Consider the following 22,491-nt stretch of genomic DNA (forward strand, 5'->3'; position numbering starts at 1 on the left):
AACATTACGACCACCATCCACCCGCGAAGTTGTAACCGGCGCCTATACCTCCTCCTGTGCAGTTTAAAAATTCCTGCAGAGCGGATCTGGCTACAGAAGACGAGAGTTGCAAGCAACAGCATGGAGAGCACCAACAACAACGCCAAAAGCTCCCTTCGACTGTCGTTCCACATTCAGAGAGCTGTAAGAAACTGAACAGCTGAGTGGAACAAAACTACACCCGTAATTTCTCACTGAAACAAGCAGGCAGAACAGACTGGAACTCGCCCTTACATCCACAGCGGACTACGTCGTGGTAATGAGTGTGGCTGGAGCCGAAGGAATTCTGTGTTACAACTTCCCCCACGGTACGTCCAATGCTCATCAGGGCACTCATTCATGGAATTCCCCAATCTCATCCCAACAGAGAGACTGAAGAAGAGATAGGAGAAAAAGGTTTCATCGCCACTGTAGTCGACCGTGAAAAGCTTCCTGGGAAGCACAAAGTCACTCCTATAGTGGTGGCTGTTCTTGCGGATACTGAAGAGCACCAGAAAAATGCTACAGATGACTACTTTGCCACTTAGTAGTCAAAGTAGAGAGCTGCGCGCCACCAGGGGCCCGACGCAATGCTGCCAATGCAAGAATTTTGTTGCAGGTACCTCTACATTGCACCATGCTGCCAAGGTGCAGAGAAGGCCACGATAGTCGCCTACTGCCCCCTCCCTAAAGTCGCATCTTCGAAGTATGCCAACTGTGGTGGCCCACAACCCGATAACTACAGGGGTCTCAGCTTCAGAAAGGTGGCAGTCGACGCATGAGAGCTCTACTACCATTAGAGGAGGACAAGAAACCGGCAACCGCCGTCAAGAGATGCAGCGATGTGGCACCACAGACTCCACAACGAAGAGAAAGCCCTATGAAGCAACCTTTTGTTCGAGTCAGGCCTGGAACCCTCATATCTGACGTCAACATGGGTCACAGCAGAAAATACAACAGTCACCAGCATGACACGGCGAGCTACACTGCGGAGTGTACTGGGCCCATGAGAAATACAGGCCCCACAACGAACTTGTGACGTTGCACTAGTCGCCTTGTCCATCATACTTCGTGAATGCTCAGCTCCATACAAGTCCCACGGGAAATAAATATGTCAATGAGATGGAAGACATTTTGACAACAAGACCACGAGTGAACAGACGACCAAAATTTAAATTACCCAACCAGCACGTACAGTAGCACACAACACCAGCCAAGAGTACCCAGACCTTGCCCCCATCATGGAACCACTAACACAAGACATCCCACTTCCTCCACACCTGACCCAAAGACACAGAAACTAACCCCAGAATACACACACACACACACACACACACACACACAGACACACACACACACACAAGAACCATAGACCTAAGTTACACTTAAAAAGTAGCATAGAAATAATAAATTAAACATTAAAAGTAGCTTACACATCAAAATTACTGTACTACTATCGTATACTACCACCTCTATATACACTAAAGTATTCAAAGAGAATTTACGGAATAATCATAACGGAAAATACTGTATAATATATAAAATATACACTATATTTCAATATGACTTAAAATCTTTAATATTTAAGACTCAATTTCTAACTTAACTTATTTTTAATATACCTTATTTTATATAATATCTTTGTACTTATTTTATATTTTTGTATTATTGTATTATTTTATTATTTTACATTTTTGCATCTTGGTATATTATATATTTTTGTATACTCAATGCTGTCAATATGATCAAATGCACTTTTGCAAGAAATATTGAATTAATAAATAAACGAATGTACTTGTACAGAAAAAGGCTGAAAAGGGCAATGCAAGCCCTCAAGCAGCCCGCCCACCCCTCTCAGGGGTACCCACTAAGTCTTAACTTCGTTGTGCACTATTGACAGGTTGCATAGATTCAAACACACAGTTAATAATTATTAAACTCGTCTGAAGTAGTTACTTGCTGCCCACCAGAGACGGCTGCTGGCACACATAAGACCTGCTGTCACATGCTGTGACGCACATACTACAGCCTGTCTTTATCGTGGGTGTCGACTAGAGTAGTGATACGTCAGACCACAGGTAAAACCCAAGAAGCACAATGAACAGCGCATTGGCCCGCGGCGTAATATCCTGACGCCACATCACTATTGTAAGCCCTCACAAGGTCTCTATGATAGGTCAACAAAGCTCTCAAAAACGCTCCTGATTCCAGCAATCAGGGCAGCAATCAGCAGCACACAACAAACCCGTGAAACTACACAATGAGCTTATGCCAACGACTAGACCAATTCGCAATTTCAACGTGGACCGCCAACAGATACGCTCACCTTTTGGAATTTCGCCATTTTCGACACGAGAAGGAAATAGACCTCTGCTTGATTACAGAAACACATCTCGAGCCTGGTCTCCGTGCCATTGTTGCCAATTATTCACGCTACAGCAATGACGTCTTACAGCGGGAGGTGGCACTGCGACATACGATATGCCCCAAAACTCGCATTGGCACTAAGTTGCACTTACGGCGACTGTGCTAATGATGGAGGCCATGGCAGTGGACACGAGTGTCACAGCGAACTGTCACGTTCATGTCAGCGTACTGGCCACCTCAAGGACATCTAGACACAGAAGATTTGCGAGAAATTCTGCGACGTCCAGGCAAATAAATTGTGGCTTGCGATTATAGTGTGAAACACACGGCCTGCAATTCCAGAACGACGAATAACAGTGAACGCCTCCTCCTTCACGCACTTAACACACAATATATCCACATAACGGCAACAGACCAAGATGTACGTGACATGGAAACAGTCAAAGCGTTCCGCGACTTCATTTTCGCCGACGTAATTTACACACTCCCGCAGTCCAGATTCGCAAAATCCATTCGTAGTATTTACCATCTTCCCAAAACAATATTATGATCTGGCAACAAACTGGCGGACTGCCGACCCTGGGCGGACTGCCGAGAACAGAGGCGATGATGATGATGATGTTTGGTTTGTGGGGCGCTCAACTGCGTGGTTATCAGCGCCCGTACAATTACCCAATCTTTGCTCAGTCCAATTCCGCCACTTTCCTGGATGATGATGAAAGGATGAGGACAACACAACACCCAGTCATCTCGAGGCAGGTGAAAATCCCTGACCCCGCCGGGAATCGAACCCGGGACCCCGTGCTCGGGAAGCGAGAACGCTACCGCGAGACCACGAACGGCGGACAAAGAGAACAGAGGCGTTCCACTGCCCATTCCAACGTGGAAGGAGTGCAGCTCCAAGTGCGTTGCGCGTCCTTGTGAGCATTGCTGCATTTGTGTCATGCAAACGTGATATATCTTAGTAAAGTGAAGCGTATAACAGATTCCGTTTTTAAAGGATGAAGGAATCATAAATTCGTTATTTAGACTCTTAAATAAATCAAAATTCAAAATTACTTCTATAACCACATAAAACATTTTGGAAAAACATTGCCACTGTAATGAGAATTATTCTGCTGGTTTTAGTGTATACAAAAAAGAATACAAAACAAGTGTAACTCAAACAATATCTAAGCGTGTATATCGTGTAGGAAACGTGCGGTGCTGTAAGTAAAAAAGACATGCAAGAAAGTTAGTATCCAAAATGAGAAATCTTGTGAAATTTAGTTCATGAAGGCTACACGACGCTTTGTATAAGACGTAGGCAAGTCACAAGTGACGATGTTCTAGCAGAATAACACGAAAGATGTATGCACAGCACCATTAATCTATTAGTAAAGAGTATACACCTGGTCTCAAAGGTTTCCTGCTTTTTTTTTAATCACTAAGTTAAAAACTGGAAACAGAGCTTTAGGCTTGATTTCTTTGTAATGTGTGAAATTGCAAAGCACGATTCAGAATTACAGTCAAAAGAAGACCTCGTAATATAACTACAAGAAAGCAAATTAAGTTTGCACTACATCTATGATTAGAATAGCCAATAGAAAAATCATCAATTTCCAACAACTTAATAGTTAGTTCAATTTATATAAGAAAACCGCGCTCAGTTTGCCGAGATATGCTTTGAGTGCTTGAGTATAGGGCATGAGAGAGTAAGGAAATGTTGATATAGGCAGGGCCGGTTCGACAACCTCTTTCCACACAAGCGACCTGTCATTTGGGCCCCCTCCTTCCCCATTTTCCTCGCACACTTTCCCCCTTGTCAGATTTCGCTACTAATTGTGAAGCGCACTGTATACAACTCTTGCGCCTGGGAATCCCTGGTACACATTCAGGAAGCGGCCGCTACTACACTGAGGAGCCAAAGAAACTGGCACATCTGCCAAATATTGTGCAGGGTCCCCGCGAACACGCAGAAATGCCGCAACACGACGTGGGATGGACTCGACTAATGCCTGAAGTAGTACTGGAGGGAATTGACACCATGAGTCCTTGCAGGGCTGTCCATAAATCCGTAAGAGTACGAGGGGGTGGAGATCTCTTCTGAATAGCACGTTGCAAGACATCCTAGATATGCTCAATAATGTTCATGTCTGTGGAGTTCGGTGGCCACTGGAAGTGTTTAAACTCAGAAGAGTGTTCTTGCAGCCACTCTATATCAATTCCGTACGTGCGGGGCGTCGAATTGTCCTGCTGTAATTGCCCAAGTTCGCCAGAATGCACAGTGGACATGAATGGATTCAGGTGATCAGACAGGATGTGTACGTACATGTCATCTCTCAGAGTCGTGTCTAGACGTATCATGGGTCTCATATCACTCCAACTGCACATGCCCACACTATTACAGAGCCTCCACCAGCTTGAACAGTCTCTGCTCACATGCAGGGTCCATGAATTCACGAGGTTGTCTCCATAGCCATACACGTCCATCCGCTCGATACAATTTGAAACGAGACTCGTCCGACCAGTTAACATGTTTCCAATCATCAAGAGTCCAATTTCGGTGTTGATTGGCCCAGGCGAAGCGTAAAGCTTTGTGTTCTGCAGTCATCTAGGGTACGCAAGTGGCCTTCGGCTCCGAAAGCCCATATCGATGATGTATCATTGAATGTTTCGCACTTGTTGATGGCCCGCATTGAAATCTGCAGCAATTTGCGGAAGGGTTGCAAGTCTGTCACGTTCTTGCAGAATCTTTATCTGGCCGCAACGATGCTGGAGATGTGATGTTCTACTGGATTCCTGATATTCACAGTACACTCGTGAAATGGTTATACGGAAAAATCCCCACTTCATCGCTACCTCGGAGATATGTGTCCCATCGCACGAGCGCCGCCTATAACACCATGTTCAAACTCACTTAAATCTTGATAAGCTGCCATTGTAGAAGCAGTAGCCGACACTTGTTGTCTTATATAGGTGTTGCCAACCGCAACGCCGTATTCTGCCTGTTTACTTATCTCTGAATTTGAATACGCTTCGCATACTAGGTTCTTTGACGCTTCAGTGTAGTACTGTAATTATCCATGGGCTAATTTTCGGTACTCGACAGGCGGAGCTGGGCGAGGTGATGGTGTCGCTGTCCTTCCTGCCATCTGCAGAGCGCCTCACAGTCGTCGTGCTGAAGGCTCGCAATCTCAGAATCGTCGACGACACCCGGGCGTCCTCTGGTAATCCCAGTACATAAATAATCACTACGTTTCCATTGTCATTATCCTATTGGAATTCCTTAGACTCGTTTAAGTAAAGTTCTAAACTTTTTTTTACATGCTGACAAAATATTTCTCAACAATATACATGACGCAAGGGTATTACATCAAAATAAGTTTAAAATAGTGATGGACTCATGGCTGAAAGAAAAAACACTCTGTAGCACAAATGAATTTATATATGATGAAAAGGAAGATGATCTTTTATTGTAAATATGATTGTAACAACAAAATTGTAGCTTATGGCGCACAACATAACTTGCAGTGTATGTAATCTGTGTTGCAACAAAACTAATTATTTGATAAGCACAAGATAAGCAATATCTTGTAATAATATTTATATACAGTATGTTAATAATTGTATAATGATGTGTCTACTGTCTATGCTTTATATAACATAAGAGTTGTTCAAAGATAACTAAGTCAGTTCAGTTCATAGCAAAGGAGGCTAATTACATCCTCGAGCCGACTCCGTACAGCGAATGTGTAGGTGTGCAGGTATTCTCATTATCAGCACAATTCAGTTGGGGTAACAAACAGAATGAATTATTTCGCAACAAGTCACAGGCAACCGAGTGTTTCTGCCATCAAAATACTGAAAAAACTCTGTTAAGTACAACAGTAGACTTTGGACTCGCTCTATATTTCCTGTCTGTCAGACATTAGCTGACTGAAATTCAAAATCACACACTGTTATCAGTTCACACAAAAATGATGTTTTTTAGAAATATTATGTTTATACTCTGCACAACTGTATCATGGATGTTGCATCCTGATTATTTGACAAGTGTTCACAAGAAATACTAGAGGGGTTTCTGTGGAGGCAGAGCATGTTGCTCAGTGGATGACGCTGCCAAATTTTTCAATCCACTGCATCATTAATATCACAAATGGACCAAATTTACACTAATTCTGACGTATTTAATAAAAGCCATAGACAACCTTCGACGAATTGCAGTATTAGAAAGTGAAATTGTGATCGTGTCGTCAATCTTGTAGAACAAAACTATCAAAATACCATTTTCAAGTATTGCCTAAAAGCCAATTCCTGTCCCTTCCCACTTTCTCCTGGTGTCAGCAACGTTAATTTTAATTTATTTCCAGTCATTATTTCTACAGAAGGTAAGGCACGTTAAAGTCACATTCAAAAGCCGTCATTTTCGATTCCCAATCTGGACGTCCCAGTTTGAGTTTTCAGTGTTTTCTCCTAATAAATCCGGCCAATGCTGATGTAGTTCTTTACTTAAAATAACAGTCGTTTGCTGCTACCTTCTCTTCCTAAACTGAGCTAATGATCTGCCTGTAATGATCTACCTGTTGATGCAGCTTTAAATACTAAATTTGCCTGTTCTGGTATGTATACATGGTGGTCCTAAATTATATGTCAAAAAAGTAACGGCAGGTAGAGGGGACCGAAATAAGAAAATGTCTTATAGGAATGTGTGTGCAGTAATGCTGCCTTGAGTCGGTAGATTCCTGATGACTGAAGCGTATAGAAGCACTTCGCTGGCTTCATTCCCGAATCTCGAGCAGCATACATCGTTTCGCCAATGCGGAGCTGGCCAACAAGTATTTCATGTCTGGGACTGCATAAGGAAATAGATTATCTGCTCAAAGGATGTACAGTGAGTGATTCCCTTATAGGAATCTGCCGGATAACCGAACATTTGAACGTCTTCATCGGGAGTTACGCATGAGTGGATCATTTTATGCTTCCAGGGGTGAAACTGGCAGTGAAAGATACAGCCAAACTTCTGCAGTGGCTGAAGGATATTAAACACAGTAGAGGATAATCCTTCAACAAGCTCGCGAGCTGTAGGACGTGCATTGAGTGGGTGCCATCAAAATGTTTTGAGGAATTTATAAGAAGACAGAATGCATTCATATCATTTACAGAGAGTGCAAGCAATGACCCCTGATGATTGTCTTCCATGTCTCAACTTTTCTAGTTGGTATCTAAGCAGACTGCAGACAATGAAACTTCCCTCCAGATGTTTTATCTACTGATGAGGCTACCTTTACACGATAGAATATGTTGAACATCCCTAATTGTCACCAGTGGGCTCATGGCAACCCACATGGCTCAATAGGACATGCCTCCCGAGAAAAGTTTTCAATTAATACTTGTACAGGCATTGTGCACAATAACTTAATAGGACCGTACATTCTACCTAGTCGTTTAACTGGTCACACATACAACAACTTCCTACAGGAGGTCTTAACTGAACATCTGGGCAATGTTCCTCTAGCTGTCTGCAGACGAATGTGGTTCCAGCATGATGGAGCGCCAGCTCACTTCAGTCGAAACGTGTCTATGGCCAGCAGAAGATGGGATGGGGCAGTCTCATTCTCCTGATTTAACCTGCGTGAATTTTCTCTTGTGGGATCATATGTAAAGCCTGGTGTACGAGAGACCTGTCATATCTGAAGATCTAGTTGCTCACATTTCTGTTGCTGCTGGACACGTGATCAACATGCCTGATGTCTTTTCTAATGTACGCCAATCCATGCGCCATCACTTTGAATCATGTATCACTAGTGGCTGCTCTTTCGAGCACCTCTTGGAAACTATTAATAAATTTCTGATGTCATTTGCCTTTTCAGTTTCCTGTGAATTGTACTGCTGTAGAAGATAGTGCTGCAATGTGTCATTATCGTACACACATTCCAATATGATATCTGCTTATTTAGGTCCCCACCACCTACCTCTACATTTTTGACATACAGTTTAGGACCATCCTGTATACTACATTCGTAGTACTGTTGAGATTAGTCAATGTATCATAGAAACTTTTCGAGCACCCAATTTTCACAAATGATAAAATAAATTGGGCATCCTTCTTAAACACAGTTGTTAATTCTTTATTTACCTGATGTCACTATGCAACACCATAGTTTTTCAAGTCAATTACATAGTCAACTAGCGAAATCATACCAGAACTATGATGGTTCCCATTACCTACTGATTTATGACATCCAATTTGGGTAGTTGCTCCTGCAAATCACGTGTTCTTCACTATCTGCGCCAATAAGAAGTTTTTAAGTCCTTTTGCATGTATTCTGTCTTGCATAATTTTTTTCTTATTTATGGCGATACGTGTCCAAAATTAAATTTGTTTAAGGCAATCAGACTTATCTGCTTCATATTATTTCACAATACTGCAAGTATGGTTTTGTAGTCAATAACAAATCCATGAGTAATTTTAGTCCATAACCACAGAAAACTGCAGGAATGATAACACCCTTTGTGTGGACCAAGGCATCATGGACATTGCATGCTGAATATTTGATAAGTAATGCTTTAGATATTCACAATAAATACTAGAGACGCTTCTCTGCTAAACAATTATAGTAGTGTATTCTTCTGCAGGATACTCAGTTTATGGTTTGATATTTGATTGTGGTGCATTATGTATAATTTGAGAAAATATGGCTTCCTCTTTCTGACTTTTAGTTAATTTTGCTTCTCTGTTTTGTAGTTTATGGTGAAATAAATTGCATCTTCATTAAATTCAAATCATGTCTCAACTACACAACAACATCCTTCATTTTTTCCATTTTCAGATGTTTTTGGGTATGTAATGCATAATGCAATGCTGTGTTGTCTCCTTTGGACACAGACATGTTGAACGTAGGGAGAGGCAGCCCTACTGAGAAGTGCGAGGAGTGCACTGCACCAGGGTGGTGCACAGTCGAGCACAGGGATAAGTAGTAATTTGTACTCAAAAGCTCCTGCCAGGATTACTTGTTTTATTTGGCAGATAAACATGGGCAACAGATCCATTTTGAATGAGTGACTGGCTTCCAAACATTTGAGGCTCACATTTTATTCGACCCTCCATTACGCTGAATTGAAATTTGTGACATTGTCAACAATTTTGCAAAAAGTAAAGCTTTGGTAGTAAAATCTCTGTAAATATTTTTGTTATTTTCAAAACTGAATGACTGATTAATTGTTTTTGATGTTTATGTGTGTCAATAAACAAAGATGTTTTTTCCTTATAAATACACAAACAATATTAATATCCTCATGGAGTTTTGAATATCAGGGCTAGATCCTGCAAAGTGGTGGCGATTTTTCCTCATTCCAATCCATCCAGGATGCCCCAGGTCCACGAAGTCTGCTGTCAAGTGCACACTGGGATCTTTCTCAGAGGTAAAAGGTAGCCAGGGCAATGAGCCCACCACCCTCCCCCTCCCTGTATCACAGTGATGACAGACTGCACTCTACCAGCAGTCAGGGAAATAGCCCAGTCATGGGATGTGTGCCACAGACTTTACTTTATCTTTTTAGTCCTGGATTAGGTAGTCAATCTAACTTCAACATCAGATGGAGGCTCATAGGTAGTTCTGTCATTCCATTGGCAGATGAGCTGAGGCTGTCTCTGGATATAGGTTACATGTTGCCCTTTCTGCTCATGGCATAATGTTGGGTGCAAGAATCAGATCATACCATGACAGAATAGTTTGGGAAACGCAAATTCAAAATTGGGAACTAATGTTCCAGGTTACAAACAAATGTCTCAGTGTACATAAAAACACCAACAGGAAGCTTTTAATATGTAGGCATCTCTTTCATGGAAGGGTAATCAGGAGCACTGACCTGTGTTGACTGATAAATTTGGCACATGGGCAACTTTTGAGACTGTATTACCACTTAAGACACATCTCCCATGGGGAGAATGTTGGAAGTATTGTCTTGCTGCTACTCACTTGTTGCTCACTTCCACCTGCCAACAGACCCCTTCGTGAAAGTGGCACTGGTGCAAGGCGGCAAGCGTGTCAAGAAGAAGAAGACAGGTGTCCACCGGAACACAGTGAACCCTGTGTTCAACGAGGCACTCACTTTTGACATCAGTCGAGAAGCACTTTCACGAAGCAGTCTTGAGATCCAGGTAGGCACAAATTCCTGACCACTGGTGCTGTGACCAGTTCTCCTCTAGACATTATATTGATTATAGTCCCACATCCATGTGCAAATACAATTTCTTGGAATTTCCTCTCTGATACTTGTTAATTTTTGTCTCACAGGCATTAAGCTTTGATCCAAGGCTAGGTACAAATTCACAATTTCATCCACATTGACATTTACAATTGTACATTTCTGAACATTTAAAGCAAGTTCCAATCCTTCAACCACTTTAAAATCTTTCAAGATCTGACTGAATACATGTGCAGATGTTTCCCAGTATTTCATTAAACATAACTGCATCATTTGTGAAAAGTCTGAGGTTAGTATTAATATTGTTTACAAGGTCATTAACACACAATGTGAACACAAGGATTACAACACACTTCCCAGGGGCACATCTTAAGTTACTTCTAAAGCTCTTGATGACTCTCCATCCCAGTTAATGTGCTGCATTCTCTCAAATAATAAATCATCAACCCAGTCACAAATTTTGCTTGATACCTCTTATGGCCATACTTCTAATAAGTGAAGACCTCCATAAAACCAGTCAAATTAAAAGTGGGGGGTGATGGCTAGTTAGATTGAAACAGGAGGAGGGAAGGGGCAGGGTGTAGAACTAACGACCTTCTCCATGCAAACCAGCATTGATTCCAAACTATGAGTCTTTCAAAAATCAATTTACACTTTTTCACGTGAAATTGTGTAAGCCATGGATCAAAGCAGTCAGGTAGCTGCAGTATTTCCTCACTTCTGAAATGCATTTGAATCAGTTTGTTCTGTCAAAGCCTCTTCATTTCTGCAGAACTACTGCAATTTACATCCATCTGAACCTGCGTACTCTACTCAAACCATCGTCTTCCTCTACAATTTTTACCCCCAACAGTTCCTTCCATTACCAAATTGGCTGTTCCTTGATGTCTCAGGATGTGTCCTGTCATGCAATATCTTCCTTTAATTAAGCTGTGCCCTAAATTTCCTTTTTCCTCAGTTCCATTCAGTACTCCCTCAGTAGTTATTTGAATATCCATCCAGTATTCAGCTTTCTTATGTATCATCACATTTCAAAAGCTTACATTCTTTTCTTCTGTGAACTGCTTATCATCCATGTTTCACTTTTGTGCAAGCAATGCTATACACAAGTAACTTTGAAAAAGCTTCTGAACATTTAAATTTATATTCATAGTTAACAACTTCCTTTTTTTCCAGAAACCTTTTCCTTGCTGTTATCACCCTGCACTTTATATCCTCTCCACTGTGGCCATCATCAGTAATTTTGTTCCCAAATAACAATAGTCACCTACTTCTTTTAGAGCCTCATGTCCCATTTTGTAACTTAATTTTGTAAGCATCACCTAAATAATTCAACTACATTCCATTACTGTTTCTTTGAGACATTATCTGCTCACCTTGATTCATCTTCCGAGTCCTCTGCCACCTTTGACTGCATCACAGTGTCATTGGTGAACCTCAAGTTTTTTATTCCTTCTCCCTGAATTATAATTTCTTTTTCACATTTTTTCTCCTTGATATCCTTTATTGCTTGCTCAGTATAGTGAGTGAATAACATTATGGAGAGGCAACAGACCTGTCTCATCCTATTCTCAATTGCTGCTTCCTTTTCAGAAAATACTGTACATCCCTTCAAAATCATTTGTCCCAAGTGTCATGCAGTTGATTTAAGAACTGTAATGGCAAGAGACTCTCACAACTTCAGTAACCTCAAAACTTACACAAAAATAAATTGAAATGAGAATTTACCTTCATTAAATTTCACTTAGCACTACTATTACAAAAACAGGGCTGCAGTCTGTGGGTATGTAAGCCTGTTAATGAGAGTAATGCTGTTTATTTCAGTCACATGGATCTATGTTCAAGAAGCCACTTTTTCTGACTCACTTTATGAGATTGTATGGGGTGGGGTGTCTCAGTTTCTGTCTTGCTTTTTTGTGTTTCTTGGGTCCTACATGTGTACTCTTGAAATGTGTCAGTTTGGTTGTTGCTAGCATGTATGATCAGGCTGTGAATGAGTCCCATTACCTGGCTGAAATGTTCTCTCCAGGTGATCAGGACAGAAGCCCATCCATGCGGCAAAGAAACTGAAAGGAATACTGTATTAAACATAATCTGTAATTTTCTAGAATTCCTTGCCATTTTTACGCTGCTTTATTCTCCAAAAATGAGCTGAAGAAATTTATAAATTCATATAATTGTATAAAAGTGTACTGTGACACTTTCACTCAAAAATATTTTTGGTTTGATTAGATTAGATTAGTACTTGTTCCATAGATTATAAATACATCACTTCGTAACAATGTGGAACATGTCAGTTTAACAAAAGTTCTTTATATATCATAGCTCAACATTTTTAAATAATTGTGATTACTAATTTATAATCCAAAATTCAGTAGAAAGAGTTGTCTTTCAGAAATTCTTTTAATTTGTTTTTAAATACTGGTTCACTATCTGTCAGACTTTTGATGCTATTTGGTAAGTGACAAAAAACTTTTGTGGCAGCATAGTTCACCCTTTTCTGTGCCAAATTTAGATTTAACATAGAATAGTGAAGCTCAGTCTTTCTGCTAGTGTTGTAGCTATGTGCATTACTATTGCTTTTGAATTTGGATGGGTTATTAATAACAAATTTCATATATTTCCTTCGTGGAATGTTTCCTTCTATTATAACCATATCATAAATTTCATATATATTTAGAAAATAATGTAAATATCCTTAGTTCCATAAATAAATGTCTTGCAATATTGTCTTGAGCGGGCTCCAGCTTTCATTCTGATATCACTCATTTGTGTAATGCATACCTTTCTCCTTAATGATAAACTACCCCAAATATGATGCCACATGAAAGGACTGAATGAAAATAGGCATAAGAAGCTAATTTACTGATATGTTTATCACCAAAATTTGCAATAATCCTAATGGCATAAGTAGTTGAACTCAAACATTTCAGTAGATCATCAATGTATTTCTTCCAATTCAATCTCTCATTAATGCACGCACCCAAAAATTTGAAATATTCTGCCTTAGCTACAGAAGTCTGTTGAAACTGTTTATCATACTCTATATTTATTAATGCTATTATGCCATTTACTGTACAGAACTGTGTATAGTGTGTTTCATTGAATTTTAATGGGAGTCGATTTGCAGAGAACCACTTAACAATTTTCTGAAAGACATTACTTACACTTTCCTCAGCTAATTCTTGTTTGCTGGGTGTGATGATTATACCTGTACCATCATCAAAAACAACTAGCTTTCCATCTTTGTGAATATAGAGTGGCAAGTTATTAATATATTTTATGAACAATAAGGGACCTGCAGCATTTTCTGTTGAAAAGTCTTTCTGAAAACAAAATTGATACTTTGTTAGTACTTTATTTTTACAAGTATGTGAAGCTAATCTAGAATGCATTACTTTTTCAAGAATTTTGGATAACGCTGTCAGAAGTGAGACTGGTCCCTTTTTATGCAATTGTTTAACAATAGGATATTTCAGTCTATCAGGAAAAATTCCTGTTTCAGGAGTTATTACATATGCAGCTGAGAATGCAACTTATCTGTTGGGCACAAGCTTCTAGTACTCTGTTGGGATTGCCATCAATTCCAATTTAGGAAGGGGGTTGGGGGTGGCACACATGAGCTATGACCCACCACCGTGTAGATTCATATCTGTTCAAGGTATGTTTTGGTGGCTCACATTTCATCTTCTGCACTGGAGTCATCCTCAGAGACTATAAATGTGTAGCTATTTTATTTTCCAAGCTGTAGTCTCTGTGGATGTCCGCTGAATTATGAGAACTGTTAAGAAATGAAATACATAATGCTCCTAAAACATAAATAACCAATGATCAAAATACTACCTGCAAAAATCTGCATTGTTTCCTCTCCCTATTTTGTCACACACTAGTTCTCTTCCTTCTGCAGCCTCTGAGTCTCTTAAGTGTCATAATATCACAGTCAGTTAGCAATCTTGTTTATTCAATTATTATAGATTTCAGTAATCAATCATTATTACCTTCATTTATAGTATACTATCAGTAATAAAATTAATTCTCCTCTACTTAATACTTACTATGGAACAAGAGTTCCACAGATCACTAAGTGTTGCAGTTACTAATCTGCATTAAGTAACTACTGATAAGTGCTGTAGCAGGTGGTAACTGCAACAGCAGTATAGCAAACCACTTATCTAGAGAAAATATTCTATGGTTATCCTGCACAACTGTACAGGAGGACACTGCAAAAGTCAGCTGTAGTTTGATAGTTTGCCAGAGCTTGAAGGCATCATCTGATTGATAACTAGTATTGTCTAACAGCTGTCAAAAGCATTTGCTTGTGTAATTCACAGTGTCCTGCTATAGAAGCTCAAATATAATGGGATCATAAATCTTGATAGTATGCAACTGTTTTTCTGTCTGTTGAACTAAAGTGATGCAGAGTGTCTCAGTAGCTGGGCACAATGAAAGAGTATTTTTAGAATGAGAAATAATCACATTGGGTGTACCACAGGGATTGATATTTGGTCTGCTTTTGTTCTTATACAGTGGTTTGTTTTAACTTGAGATAGAATTTGTAAAGGGAATTCGTCTGTGCTACTAATGGCACATCCTAACCACCCCTCCTGCATGGGAGGAGTCAACTTTGTATATTCAAATGGGAACTCTCCACCCCCACCCCATTTTTACTGCATGTTTGGATTCTGTGCTGACAATACATACAGTGTACTCAACCACTGTTTTTCATTCATCATGCATGGTGCTGTAATCGACAAATATCAAGCTGACAGTTTTTGCAATTAAGAACTGACACATTTAATTCTACATTTAACTTACAATGTAAATGTAAACCTTTGTGTTCTAATGCTTGATATGTATGTTCAAAATTTACATTAATGTTGTAAATATGGTTGTACAGTACAACACCGTTAGCTGTTTCAATGTCTTATTAGAAACTACATTTAGCATGCTCTAGGAATGACATGGATGTAATAGTTTTCTGTGCCTATCAGGATGCTTGATACTGGTTTCTTGCGTTTCACTTGATTTCACAGGGCCCCTTGCCTCTCACCATGTGGTTGCTTGATTTTGAACACTTGTCACTATCATCTCATGGATATTTTACCTTATTACAATGACTGTGGTTGGTATTCTGCTGGTAACCAGATAGTGACCAGCACAGGAGTTACAGTGGTAGAGCAGAAACAAAAAATGAAACCAGTCACCTGTATGGTGGGGTCAGATGGTGGTCACGGAAATCAAGCATTCTGGTGGCTTGGGGACACACCACAATCAACCCCATAAGAAACAGAGAAATATGTTACTATATAAGTAGTTTATTTCCCAGAAATGTCAATGCCTAGCATGCAAATGCACATTCATATAATAAATGAAATATAGAACTAAATGCATCAGTTCTTAATTGCAAAAATAGGCAACTTGATATTTGTCAATAACAGTGCCATCTAAGATGAATAGAATGATTTGAGTAAAATGCATATATTTTTTGCACAGAATCAAAATATGCAATAAAAAATGTGAAGGGGCCTCCCATTTGAAAATACTAAGTTCACCCTGCCGATGAAGCAGGAATGGTTAGGAGGTGCCATTTGTACCACAGACAGATGTTCCCTTTACAAATATTAACTTTTGACCTAGAGCATTTTTTGTACCATGCATTATTTTTTAGATAATTAGTTGTCTCAAGTTAAAACAAACTGTCTGCATTTCTAAATTATCTGCCATCATATATCCAAGAGGCAGAAACAGTTCACTTTGCTAATAATGCAAGTATTACAATAAAATATAATGGAGAAATTTTGACACTTAAAAAAGTAAACAATATTTTTCAATAATAAAAACTGTTACATTGCAAATGGACCATCAGAAAAGTTTGATGGAACACAGTATATGCAGTTTGGTATTGCACAAGCCCTGACCACTCCATTATAAATATTGCATGAGAGTAAACCAATGAATGAAACAGAATACCCTAACTCTTGGGTGTTTACACAGGTAAGAACCTAATGTCGAAGTCACATTTACAGATTCCTGGCCAGGTTGGGGATTTTCTCTGCCCAGGGACTGGGTGTTTGTGTTGTCCTCATCATTCAATCATCACTCATGAAAGTGGTAAGATTGGACTGTATTCAGATTGAGAATGTGTACGAGTGCTGATGACCACACAGTTGAGTGCCCCACAAACCAAACACCATAATCCTCATCATCACCTTTCACAACCTACTGTAAAAAAGTTTGCAGTTAACACAGAACATTGAAACATAAGTAACACTCTGTAACTGCAAAGAGTTACGTTTGTTTCCACAAATGTAGGAGGAAATCACAAAAATAAATATAAACCAAAATTTTGAGTATTTCATATTAGCCTATCAAAAGTGGAACATGTGATATGGTGCCACTAAAACGTGACAAAACATCTTCATCCAAAGGAATTATATCAGAATCTGTAATATGCTTAAAATGCCCAAAATAGTTGCCAACTTTTGCACATTCAAATAATGTCACTACAAAGTGATCACCCTGAACAGCAACCCAAAACACACATTGAGGTGGCAAAAGTCCTGGGATACCTCCTAATATCATGTCGGCCCTACCTTTGCCCAGAGCAGTGCAGCAACTTGACATGGCTGGACTCAACAAGTCATTGGAAGTTCCCTACAGAAATACTGAACTATGCTACCTCTGTAGCTGCCCTTAACTGAGAAAGTGTTGCCAGTGCAGGATTTTGTGCACAAACTGAGCTCTCAATTACATTCCATAAATGTGTGATGGGATTGATGCCAGGCAACCTGAGTGGCTATATCATTAACTCAGACAGTCCAGAATTGTGGCCTGGTGACATGGTGCATCATTGTTTGGGAACATGAATAGCTGAAAATGATGACCAAGCAGCCAAACAAAATCATTACCAGTCAGTGATCAGTTCAGTTGGATCAAAGGACCCAGCTCATTACATGTAAACACAATCTCAACCATATGGAACCAACACCAGTTACACAGTGCCTTGTTGACAATGTGGGTCTCTACAGCTTCTGGGGATTGTGCCACACTCAAAACCCACCATCAGCTCTTACCAACTGAAATTGGGACTCATCTGACCAGTCATCTAGGGTCCAGCTGATACTGTCCTTAGCCCTGGACAGGTGCCACAGGTGATGTCGCACTGTTAGCAAAGGCACTTGTCAGTCATCTGCTGCCATAGCCCATTAAGGCCACGTTTTACCACATTGTCTTAATGGATATATTTGTCATATGTCCCTCATTCTTTTCTGGGGTTATTTCATGCAGTGCTGCTTGTCCGTTAGCACTGACAACTTTACACATATGCTGTGGCTCTTAGTTCTTGAGTGAAGGCCCTCAACCACTGCACTGCCTGTGGTGAGAGGTAATGCCTGAAATTTGGTATTCTCAGCACACACATGAACCAATCTCGTAGACTAACATACAGCCTGAAGAGCAGTGTGCTAACCACATGCCATTTCATATCCGCATGCAGTGATGCCTGTGGGCTGAGGAAGGCACAGCGGCCAGTCGATACCTTTGGGCCTTCACAGCCTGTTAGGGCGGAGTTTAGTTTTTAAGCACACACTTGAAGCTGTGGATCTCAGAACATTGAATTCCCTAAAAGTTTCTGAAATAGAATATCATATGCATCTAGCTCTAACTACCATTCTGCGATCAGCTTCTGTTAATTCCCATCCTGTGGCCATGACAAATCATCAGAAACCTTTTCACATGAATCACCTAAGTACGAATGATAGTTCCAACAATGCACTGCCCTTTTGTACCTCAAGTATGTGATACTACTGCCATCTGTATATGTGCATATTACGACCCCATGACTTTTATCATCTCAGTTAATGTAATAAATGTTTGTCTTCAGGTGCTGCATGACAGCCTACTGGGCCCTAGTGAGCTGCTTGGACGTGTATTACTGGGCAGTGACTGTGGATCCCCCACGGATCGCGCCTTCTTCTCTGAGGCAGTTGCTAGCAAGACAGCAACAGCACGCTGGCTACAGCTTAGTGAACCGCAATGAGCCTGAGAACTGAGACACACTAGTATGGCATGAAGGGAGCCCACAGCCCAGAAGAGAACAGATACCAAAGATCCTGTGACAATGTCACCTGTGGGCTTTGTCAAAGTTAATTAATTGTAGGAAATGAGACAGGCTTGTGCCAGCCAAGAAAGGGAAGTTCATAAAATTTTTGATGACCAGCTCCTTCCAATGTGTTTTGTGACTAGGTCTGCATTTTGTTCCACCCTAATGTTGTGATTGCACTCATCCAACAATATGTCTGTGATTGAAACAATACACTTTCAACTGGTTACACAAACTCCAGTTATCTTCCAGGATGTTTAAGGACAAGACCTGCATCTTCAAGGAACTTTACATCATTTCTGAAAGTTGTATTGATTGATAATTGTGAGTTGATAATAGATCAATTAAGTCCTTTAAGGTGTATCAAGATAAACAACTTCCTTCTTTTCATATAAATAGCTTTGAAAACAGAATATGAGATGCACTGAATTAAACATTTGTTTTGGTTTTGTTTTGCACTGTCCCTGTTCACTGAAACTGTTCATTTGAGGTGTTATTTACCTTCCCATTTCTCTCATGGTTTCCCTGGCATTATTGAGTAGGAACACATGGGTGCAAAAATAAATTGCACTACTCTACTGCAAATTGTTGTTGTTGAGGAAAATTTGGTTTCTTTACTTTCTTGAATGCCTTTTATAGAAGTGGATAACAGAAAATATTGCCCTAAATATAGTATTTCAGTAAATCTAATAAAATTGGTCAACATTTAGTCACATAAATGACATCAGACACGGACCTATGACTGGGAAATAAGCTGTCAATATATTCATTGTATGTGCTAAAGAAATCCATGTGGTAATAAAATTGAAATAAATGTGAAATTTACATGGTAAAGACTGCAGACTATGTATGAAGACTCATTCTGACTGAATGTACAGGTTGTAGACTCATATAATGCACCAACAGTTGTATATTATTATTATTATTATTATTATTATTATTATTATTATTACTATTATTATCATATCTGCTTCTGCTTGCATTTGCCTCTTCAGGTGGTCAGTTCACCCGCAGAGGCATGAGTATACCATAGCTGAAGATAGATGAACATGAGCAGTGGGTTGGACCTGCCACTCATCATCACTTACACCCTTCACCCAAGTCTTCTCACACAGCTGGTTGTATGCAGTGAACAAAACCATAGTCACAGCACTTATCACAAGCAACCAATTTGAGCAGCCCTTTCTGTGGATTCCCCTAAGCATGTTGTATCACTGTCATCTAATATGACAGTCTTCTTTATTACTACCAGACTCAGTTCTTACTGATTGTCCTAAAGCACAGGAAGTTTTATAATTACAATATCTTTGTGATACATATATGGGGTTCCATTTTGCTCTATGTATGATCCATAAAATGAACTGAAGAACAGAACTCCATATGTAGAGTTTAAAAATTGTTCTAAAGATCCAGTGTATCAATTTTGTTACATTCCATCCTGGATTTTCCATTGTTTGATTAGTATAATAGTATGCCACATATAATTTCTGGAGGTCTGTAAATTGTTGGAACGATATCACTGGTAGATGTCTGAACCATGACTGTCTAGTTGTGACATTCTTCCAACAGGTGTTGTATGTTTTGTAGTATTAGACTATTGATGTGTTGGACCTTCTGAATAGTGTTTGGATTCTACATAATGTCATTTGTGATCCAGTTTGTATTTTTGGTGCTATATAGAATGAGATGGAAACTCATGTACATATTCACACAGATTTTGTAATAGAAAAATTTCTTGTACAAGATTAAGATTAGGAACAAACATGTGCAAACTGAAAATATTGCAGGAGCTGTTATTAAAAAGTGATAAGTTGCTAATGCTACAAAACTGTGCTGACCACACTTCAAAGATTCTTCTTTCAATTGATACACCTATTTACTTAAGAAACTGAACAGTGTTTACTGACAAAAATTGTGACATTAAGGCTGATGGTTTTCCTTATCTGTTCAGGAGCTTTCAAATTGCCATTATGTTCTTTTATTTTTAAAGATGCCCCAATGATGAACAAGTTTTTTTTTTCCACCTGATGCAATGAAACCTTTGTCTTTTTTTTCTGAGCCACTTTCCCACAAATTGTTTGACCTTCTCATAGTTACTGAACTTTTTCCCACATAATTCCTCCTTGAGTGGACCAAACAAATGAAAATTCAAAGGAGACAAATCTTGATTGAAGGGATAATGAGGTAGTATCTCCCAATACATTTTTTCAATGGTTTCTTGGGTCAGCTGGGCAGTGTGAGAGTGAGCATTCTTATGTAGCAATATCATGCCTTTTCTTTGAGATCTGCAATGTTTTTCTCTCATTGCTGCCTTTACTTTGTTTCTCACTAGGTCTGAATAGTAAGTACTATTTACTGTATGCTGATTTTCCAAATAATTACAAAAGACAACACCTTTGGCATCCAAAAAATAGTCAACATGACTTTTCTACCTCATTCTTTCAATTGCCCCAAACTCACTCACTCTCCCCCCCCCCCTCTCTCTCTCTCTCTCTTCCCTCCCTCTCTCCCTTGCACCGTAAGACAATTAAGATTTATGAGTAGTATGTTCTTTGTATTTCCACATTAACATACATAAGAGATGTAAATAATTAATCATCTGCTATAACTACATACAGGATGGCCACAGAGCTCATCTAAAGCAATCAGTATTATATGAGTTTCCAACTATGTTATTTCTTACCACTGAATACTTCCATAATGAACATATTGTCAGTTGCAAATATATGTTCTTTGACACATACAATGTTTTTTCTCCTGTTTAACCTTAATTTATGCACTACAAGAACTATGAGTATCTTCTGTTATATCAGATATGAGATACAAATATCTATAAAATGTCTACAATAACTGGTCATACATGAACTATTTTATTCATTTATTGTTTCTTATGGCTGTACTATATTGTCATTAACTAGTAATTTAGACTGTATGTGATACTTTGCTTTTTACCACTGTAAGATTTAAACTGAGGAATTTTGTGTAGGGATGCTCAACATCTATACTTGTATGTAAGATCATTTATCATGAACACTAGGAGAACAAACTTTTTAAATAATAATATAAATTTATGTCATGAATTCAGTTTTTTCATGCACAACAAATTAAGAGTACCAGCACATGTCATTCTGCTTGTTACACAATGAGTCTTCCAATTGGGTTATGGAATGACTGAAACAGCAGACCAGAAATATGAAAAAGTGACAAAATATGGCCTCACATTTTCCTTTAATATTTCAGTTTATTGGTTTCATGTTTTACATTTTACTGAGACTGATGTACATAGTTGTTCTAGCAAACTATTCATAGATTAGTCATTCAGTGTGTTTTAGTGATGAAATTTGCTATGAAGAAAGTGAATACTATATTTATTTTCATTTGATTATAAAAATTATAAATTGCATTCAGAAAACTTTGTAGTCACAGGCAACTACCCAGAGCAAAGTGTACTCTTACAGCACCCTTCTACAAAGAGGTGAATCACATCAGTAACATTGTTGCATGGAACACAAGAGATATGTTCAACTACTTGACAGTGACACTAAATGATTTACACTATTTTCATTGCAGAATATGCTTTAGTTAACTGAATTAATATTTTATCCTTCACAGTTTTCAACATACATTGTAATGTTTTCTTAGAGATGGCACAATATGAATGTCAGCAGAAGGCATCTTGATTTGTGACAGTATGCAAAGGCGTGCTATACCAATATCTCTGATGAAAAATAAGTGTTAAAATACTGTTTTAAGGTGTTTACATTTAAAAAAAGCCCCTCTGAAAGATCACATTACTAGACTCTCTTTTTTTACAA

At 39.2% G+C, this 22,491-nt stretch overlaps 1 protein-coding gene across 1 annotated transcript in view; it reads left to right on the top strand.

Moving 5' to 3' along the window:
- The window catches only part of LOC126188588 (synaptotagmin-5), a 207,431-nt gene extending 187,909 nt beyond the window's left edge, over positions 1 to 19,522 (top strand). The window contains exons 8-10 of the mRNA XM_049930190.1: positions 5,477 to 5,594; positions 10,374 to 10,528; positions 18,458 to 19,522. Of these exons, the coding sequence (XP_049786147.1) occupies positions 5,477 to 5,594; positions 10,374 to 10,528; positions 18,458 to 18,613 (429 nt within the window). The 3' untranslated portion in view covers positions 18,614 to 19,522. The remainder of the gene's footprint in view (positions 1 to 5,476; positions 5,595 to 10,373; positions 10,529 to 18,457) is intronic.
- The last annotated feature ends 2,969 nt before the right edge of the window (positions 19,523 to 22,491 follow it).

The sequence above is a fragment of the Schistocerca cancellata genome, chromosome 5 (assembly GCF_023864275.1).
Source record: "Schistocerca cancellata isolate TAMUIC-IGC-003103 chromosome 5, iqSchCanc2.1, whole genome shotgun sequence".
NCBI lineage: Eukaryota > Metazoa > Arthropoda > Insecta > Orthoptera > Acrididae > Schistocerca > Schistocerca cancellata.